This window comes from Austrofundulus limnaeus, unplaced genomic scaffold (genome assembly GCF_001266775.1).
Source record: "Austrofundulus limnaeus strain Quisiro unplaced genomic scaffold, Austrofundulus_limnaeus-1.0 Scaffold143, whole genome shotgun sequence".
NCBI classification, from domain to species: Eukaryota; Metazoa; Chordata; class Actinopteri; order Cyprinodontiformes; family Rivulidae; genus Austrofundulus; species Austrofundulus limnaeus.
In genome coordinates, this window is record NW_013952545.1 from 438,924 (window position 1) to 447,322 (window position 8,399).

Here is an 8,399-nt window from a genome sequence, read left to right on the forward strand (position 1 = left end):
GTGTTGCTTTTATACATCTATGTCTCTATATTATGCATTTCTGTCTGCCTCCATATGTAAATAAAGTGGGCGGTCCTTCTTGAGTCAGCTCCTCTATTGGTTAGCAGACAGGAAGGAGCAGGAAGTATGATTGTTTATGCTTGTGCTCCCTCAGTTTGGCCTAAAGTTTAAAGTTTAGTTTAAAACAAAGGCACAGATAAGTGTTTTCCTCCTTGACTTTATTTTAAACTCACATCTACACGTAAAAGGAAAGCAAAAAATTGTAAATTATGAGCTAAAATATATAATTTATTAGAACTAAGCTGGGAAAATAAATATAAAGGTCAGTGAAATTATAAAACATGAGATAAAGTTCACCTTTTTTAATTTAATTGGTGCATTTTAAAATGTATTTATGTACTTATTGGTCCATTCATATATTTCTGCTTTTAATTGTAATTATGTCAGTTTTGGTCCTCCATACAGACACAGTTTGTAGAACTGATTCAGTAGACTGCAAAGTTATTTTTTCTTGGTGGGCTCTGATTCAAGTCCACGCTATCGCTCTGTTGTGCAGGACATTKTTCTGCTGTCTGACTGGTGCTGCAGGCTTGTATGAGCCGCAGACCTTTGCAGAAACAAAACGATTTGTTTAGCTCATAAGATTCAGCCAGTCTACAAAGCATTAGGACTGCTTTACATCCATGAAAAACTTGCTAAATTATTGGTTTCCGGCTTGTTTGTTAAAAAGAACCATCAACTCAGACCTTCTATTCAGGTTCAAAATTTAGCATCGTGAAGAGTCAAACATGTTTTTAGCAGGAAAGTATCAGGAGTAATCCAATTTAAAACAACTTAAAGCAGATTTTTATAGTTTCAAGTGAAAACGATGAAAGAGATTTCTGTTCGGATAAAACGTTTGGTGATAATTACAATAATCTGAGGTTATCAGAGTTGGTTTAATGTGTTCTGTATGTATTTGTAAGGAGGTGTGTTTGTGTTTGAGTGTTTTTGTGTGTGGGAGTAAGGACTGACCCTCTCCACGTAGAAGGTCAGCGGCTCCCTGCCTCTGGGTTCGGGCTCGGTCCAGCTCAGCACCACGTAGGTGTCGCTCACCTCGCAGGCGTGCACGTTTGTGGGAGGGAAAGGAGCTCTGACCTGACCTGCAGAGCAACGAGAGGAGGAGGAGGATGAAGAAAAGAAGAAGGTCAATGAGAATGAAAGTGGAATCCAGAAAGTGCTGGCTGAGTTATAGGGCATCTTCATGTCTTGTTATTTCCTTGTTCAGGAGGGAGGGAGAAACTCAGGACCTTTCTGCCCCGGTTTAACCTCAGTTCTTTTCATGCCAAGTGCACCAGATGAGATCAGCTGGCTGGGATCAGCACGTGTTCACCGACGCTGCAGATCAAGGACGATGCAAGGCTTTGGGTCTAGCACAAACTGTTCTGCTTCTGCAGGTTTTCTGCTTGTTTCCCTGTAGAGTCAACAGAACCGCAGAACCAACCAGAAAAGAACTTTTACTGCAGAAGAAGAGAAGCCACTTGGAAAAACGCTGATCTGTTAGAGGCAGCATGCTCCTGTGTGTGTGTGTGTGTGTGTGTGTGTGTGTGTGTGTGTGTGTGTGTGTGTGNGTGTGTGTGTGTGTGTGTGTGTGTGTGTGTGTGTTGTAATCAGCGTGGCTCCATTTTATATACTTGCCTTTGTGGAGAATAATTGCTGCAGCGACAAAAAAAGGCACACAATAAAATTTGCTGATATTGTTCTTTTAGAACCTCGGCATACTAAAGAGATCATAAACTTTTAAAAACTTTTGTTATTTTATGTAAAAAGTTCATTTTATTTTTCTGACATGAGAAGAACAAATTGAAAGATTTGAAAACGAGAAAAAATGGACTTTCACTCATATTTCCATCATTATTGCCAGCTTATAAAAAGTAAAGTTGAATAATAATGTTTTTGCACATGTCTGTGTTTATGTATCTGTCTGTTAGCAAAATATCTTATGATCCACCAGACAGATTTTAATGAAACCTTCATCTACAACTGATAAACTTTGGGATAAACCCAATTCAAGATGACTGCCATGGTCAACTGGACCTAAAAAAAATCTAACATTATGGAACATCAAAATGTTCACAAATAAATAAATAAACACACAAATAAATAAATTAATACATAAATAAAACATTATGAATTCAGTATCTTTATGAATACATAATAGATAAATCTATAGAGTGACATGAAATAAATGAATGCATATAAAATTCTAAGGTCATTATTCTGAACATTTTTCATTCTGCTGTAAAAATGTGCTTATTGTTTTTGAAACATTTTTTCACAGTGAAATTTTTTTTCCCAATAACAGAAATAATTTTTGAGGCATTTTTATGTAACTCCAGCAGTTTTTATTCCAAAATGTCCTTTCCACAGTCATTTTATTTCATAATAGTGTTTTTTCCAATGGCTTATTTGTTTCATAATGACACTTCTCAGCAAAATGACTTCATCTGTCAATCAGCATCTGTGGGTTGGACCTGCATACCCATTGTATTCATTGCACCTTTAGGCRTAATTTGATATCTGTACATGATTAATTTTTCTAGGTAAAGGAACAGCCAATCAAATAAATGGCTCTGCCCCGTTTCTCTTCATTGACAGGCAAAGTTGTGTTACTGAAAAATACATTTGTAATCGACACTATTTTCTCCACACTGAGATTGGAGCATGGGGAGCGCAGCTGTCCCAGTGGAATGTTGGCGGCTGGTCAGGTCACTGGTTCCTGGGGCTGGAACCTGATCTGTTTGGCRCCGCTTTCCATTGAAGACGTGGAAGATTTGTACATATTTGGATTCATGATAACCGGATTCCTGCTGATCGGCTGTGGAGGAGTTCTGGTTTATCGGAAAATGAAAGCAATACTGACAGCAGTCCGGGCCTCTGAGAAGCTGTCAGGAACCTTGGATGGAATCTCCCGTACAGGAAACACACAGACTCAGATGTTGGGGGATATAAGTCGCAAACTGAATGTGATTCTGATGAGAATCAAAGCTCAGCTGCGTACCCATGAGATGTAGTATAGTATTACACCTGGGTGAAGTTTCAGACAGAAATAGAGGCGAGGAGGTGATGAAATTCAAAACATTTGGCATTTTTTTTGCCATTACAGATATACAGTTACAGACTTTAAAGCAGCAAGAAAATCAAGGCTGCTTTTCCCAAAACAATTATGTTTATCTTTCGGATCCCTGCAGCTGCTGACCTTGGACGGTTGACAGTGATAAAAACTTCCCTGGATGACACGTGAACAAAGGCTCGATTCACCCATTTCCTCCCCCATATCATCCATGGGTGGACCAGTCCTAAAGCCACAGTGGAGGTGACAGAGAACTGAACTCTGGTTAACTGAGCTTTGGTTGATAAGAACTGGTTTTGGACTCTGGGGGGTCTTTGATTGGTTCCAGCACAGAGTATTAACCTGAAACGTCACTGGCTCCAATGCATCTCACCCTGTACCATGTGTTTGATCCCCAGCCCCCTCCCCTCCTTAGCTGTCTGCTCTTGCGAGCCATTTTTTTGTGCATTTGATTCTGTGTTTATGAGTAAATACAGGATCAGAGCAACTTTTTAAACTCATCTATCCCATTGGGTGTTTTATTTTCCAAGCTGCAAAAGGTAGCGGGACCGTGTTGCACAAGACCTGGCCATCCGTTCCCCCAGGTTTGTTATGTGTGTCTTTCTTCGAACGGGTGTTCTTAACCGCAATTTTGTTCTGCATTGCATCTTTGATGTTGTGTGTGAATGACAATAAAGCTAATTCAATTCAATTAAAAAAATCAAAACTAGAAGCACTCGGAGAGTGCAAACCTCCGCCAAGACCAATTTCCCCCATCCTGCAATAGAGTTACAAAGGGGCACACCAATACTACAGTGCCACCTGCTGGACACTTTGAAACCCACGCCCTGTGAAAGCATCACAGCTTTGCCGATCTCAGAGTGTTAAAAGAAAGACAAAAAATAAACCCTGTATCCACATCGTGATCCAGAACATCACCAAAATTTAAAGGTATGTTACTTGGCCCAGTACCCACATGTGGTAAAAATGTCATGACAATCCGTCCACAAGTTTTTGAGTAATGTTGTCCACAGACAGAATGACAGACCGACAGACAGACGTGACCGAAAACATTACCTCGCCCTTGGCGGAGGTAATAAAGTAATTTAATTACCACATTTTTTTGACCCATTGGTGTTTTCTTCCTAGGCCAAACCTCCATCGTAGAACAGATAAAAAAGGTTGCACTGTCTGGACTACATCTAATTTCTGTTGGCCCCCTCCAACACACATTCCTCCTCCCCCCTCCAACCGTTGCCCATCTCAGTCTGTGAGTTACATTGTCAAGGTTATCAGCTCCCTTCATGGGCATTTATTCTACCTCAGGCCATTATGTGCATTTACCGGGACACCACGGGGAACTTTTCATTCTTTTCACTGCTTCAAATGGAGCAAATGCCCATATCTTCAGCCATACAATTACTGGAGCTCATTGTTAAGCATAATATGAAGATGCATTAAAGCCAAAAGCCCGGAGCAACCTACAGGCGAGGAGGCGGYGGCGGCACAGGTTCCAATAAAACATAAATGCTCTGTAAAAAACAGGAAAAAAAAAAGAAAAGCACTCTCACCTTCTAGTTCATCTTTTGTAATGGTAATGGTCCTTCCTCCATCCACTCTGAYCACTGAGAGAGGACAGAAACATGAGATGAAGGAATATAGACAGAAAAGAGGGGAAAAAAGTTAAATGAGAAACCGTAATGACAGKTTTTTTTTATATTTTTATTGTTTTGCAAATGTTCCAGAAGCAGCCAGACGCAAAGAGGCGAGTGAGAGCGACACGGCAGGATGGAGAGGAGGGGGCGGGGGGCGGAGGCGAGCCAGCCTTGTGTCTGTCCTTCWTCTGTGTTTAATGATCCACAGCATCTGTCCGCAGTCCATCTGTCCTCGCTCTTACTCACATCCCATTCATCAATCTCACCCCTGCACTGTACCTGGGATCTGACTGAACCGAGCAGCTCTAAAGGTAATCTTTGAAGAAACAAAGCTTTGCACTCAATGATGTCATTAGGAAGCGGTCGCAGGGACAACTGCACGAGATGAGATCTAAACCTGCACGGCTGCGTCTGATTTTTATTTTTATTTCTCTCTTTTTTCTGGCCATGATGAAGTCTCTGCAGGTGAAACAGGGCAACTGAGGCAAACAGCAGGACAGAGTCACAAACATGTTGCTGTTTGCAGGACGCTGCAGATGTCAAGGAAAAAGGACTAAATATAAAAAAGTAAAGAAAAGGTTTCATCCAAGTTTCATTATGAGTCATAAAGTCAAAAAGAGCTGCGTATGGTTTTACACAGCTACATGTTTACTTTCGCAAGAATGCAAAACAATAAAAATACAGACTTGCAGACTTTGAAGTTTAAGTCTTTTCTTGTTCTCCACTGGACTTTTACATTGTCAGCAGGAGCTGTAATGATGAAACAGACGGGATATTTTTTTCTGTCAACGCTTTTGTTGAATATGGTTCTTGCATCTTTAAAGAAAAGAAGAAACAAAGCAGACTGACACAGCAGGTCAGCCTGCACCGGTATCTGCCTCTGTCATCGTCCAAACACATTTAATGGAGGAACGAAAATAAAAGCTGCTGGTTTGAAACACTTTCTAACAAAAAACAAAAACACACTGCATGTTGAGTTTTTAAAACTACATTTCATTTACCAAATGATCAGTGAATTATGTGCTGGTTGTTTATTGAAGTGGATCCTTTTATGCTTTCTTTTTGCCACCCAAGAAAGGCAAAAAAAGAATATCTATATTGAATAATGTATAAAAATAACTTCTATACAGCAAATCAAGCAGAAAAAACAACTTTAATGTTATTTTTGTTGTTCTAGTCATGCAAAGCTGTGTTTAAGGCGTTACCCATCGTCCTGGTGTGTTCCAGAGTGTCAAAAGTAAGAACGGGCTCCGTGGCTTTAGAGGGTCGTCCTGCTCCGGCTTGGTTCACGGCACGGACTCTGAACTGGTACAAGGTTCCCTCCTCTAGGCCAAACACCGGGAAGTGGCACGGTTTCTGAATACGAGCATTGCAGCGCACCCACTCACCCTGACCAAGGACACATCTGACAGAGAAAGAGACAAATCAACAAGTGCAGAAGCATTTAGGCAACAGTAAAAAATATATATATAAATACATCTGAAGCAGAGAAACTGATGTTTCTGAAAAAAATGCAATGTGAGTGCTGAAATCTGCTGAAGAAGCTGCTAAAGCTAAATTAAAGCTAAGATCTGGAACTAAAAGAAGCAAAACGCAAGTTAAAAGCCAAGGAATGCTAGATCAGAGCTAAATGCATCTAAATGATTTGCAAAAGTAGCAAAATACCTACGTAAATGCTAAAAGGTGAACAAGATAAACTTAACAAAAAGGTAGCTAAAATTAAAAGTAGCAAATGCACATCTTGATCACAGGAAAYTGAAGGTTACAAGTATTAAAAAGCTAAGAATAGCATAAAAATATGAAAAAAGATACAAAAACCCACACAAAAGTCACACCCATCGCCTGAACGAGGTGAATATTTTGATATAAAAGGTTAAATATCTGAATTGCAAAACATGAAAACAGTGTGAATGCTAGAATTATTATTCACATAACAAAAACCCACAACATGACGTTCACATTCTGCACACATGCATTTTTTTTATTATTTATTTAAAGCTAACTCTAAAACATTTCAACCCACACAACACAGCGAAGTCAGCGCGTTCGCTGTCAAGGTCGATGACTGTGAGAGATCAACTCATGAGATCAACTCGTGAAAATAATAAGAGTCCAAACACTGAACACTGGCTTCAGATTATACAGCACTTTTTACCACTTGTGGTAAACAAATACATAAAGGAGTACAAGTTTCAAACCACAAGCGGGGTTGCTAGGGAACTGGGACGGATCTCACAGCTTCCTGTCCTCGTCTTTTACCTGCTGACATCCAGGAGCTCTATCTTCTACAATGACTACTGAACATGATCAGAAGAGAACACAAAAATAAACTAAAAGTTCTTCAAAACTGATGTTGATCTAAGAGGCATGAACCCAGTATTTTCACACATTGATCGTGAAACACACACGCGTGTGCAACAGGACAATCCTGATTGATTATTGTGGGTGATAAGGGCAGCACCTGGACTCTTCAGGGAGTCTTTGACTCAGATGTTAATGCAGAGCTCAGGTCTGATAATTAGGATGTAGACCATCCATCTCATTTGAACTTTGCCAAATGGATCTTGCAGTTTCCGATACAATCCAATTATCTCACCAGCAGCCCGCCAAAATAAATAAATAAATAAAAAAATAAATAAATATAAAAAGAGAAAATATTCAGTGGTGTTGTCTCACCGTCAGCCTGTTGTTGATGCGCAACATCGAAAATTACATAAAATGGGTTTAAAATGTGATTTTAATGAAGACCAAATCGATGTCAGTTTGCCTTTAAAGTATAAACACAGTTATCTGACCAAAACACTCACTCATCTGGTTCAATAATCAATTAAAACCAGATAAAATAAGCTGATAGATCACGAACCTAAACTGATTAGATCTATAAATCTGCACAAAAAAAGATGAAAAATATAAACATTTGATGATAAACGCAGATTAATCAAGTGATAAAACAAACTGTAATGAATTTACTAACTTTGTTTAATTAAAGTCACACTTGGATAAATAATCATTTCACAGACAATTAAACAACTTTCATTATGACATTTTAATTAAGTGTGGGTTGTTTTTTGTAAAGAAAAACACAAACTCAGCTTGGTTGGCTCTCTTCACCTGAAGGAAATATCTTTACATTTTTTGAATGTTGACAATTTTATAAAACTTTATAAAACACACACACAAAAAGCTGTTTATCAAGATAAAAATTAGTCAATTGTTATCTTGTTAAGACAATTATGGTTAAAAATATGTAATTTTCTGGTAAAAATATCTCCTATAAACGCTCTGACTCTAACATCTGGTTTAAAACTGATATGAATTTTCAAAAGAGCTAAAACAGGGGTGGGCAATCCTGGTCCTCCAGGGCCGCAGCCCAGCAGGTTTTCTGTTTTTCCCTGCTCCAACACACCTGATTCAGACATTAAATTACCAAGTTCTGCAGTATGGAGGACCGACACTGACATAACTAGAAAAAAAGTAGAAATATATAAATGGACCAATAAATAAATTCAATTAAAAATGTGCCAAGTAAATAAAAAAGAGAGCTTTACCTCACGTTTTATAATTTAATTCACCTTCATGTTTATTTCTCCAACTTAGTTCCAACTGATAATATATTTTTGCACATAATTTACATGTTACTTTTTTACTGTTTT

General features: G+C 38.8%; 1 protein-coding gene across 1 annotated transcript in view; it reads right to left on the reverse strand.

Moving 5' to 3' along the window:
- The window catches only part of myom3 (myomesin 3), a gene marked incomplete in the record, with an annotated part of 80,254 nt that overhangs the window by 32,602 nt on the left and 39,253 nt on the right, over positions 1-8,399 (reverse strand). Inside the window, 3 exon segments of the mRNA XM_014016339.1 lie at positions 1,015-1,142; positions 4,663-4,716; positions 5,952-6,151. Of these exon segments, the coding sequence (XP_013871793.1) occupies positions 1,015-1,142; positions 4,663-4,716; positions 5,952-6,151 (382 nt within the window).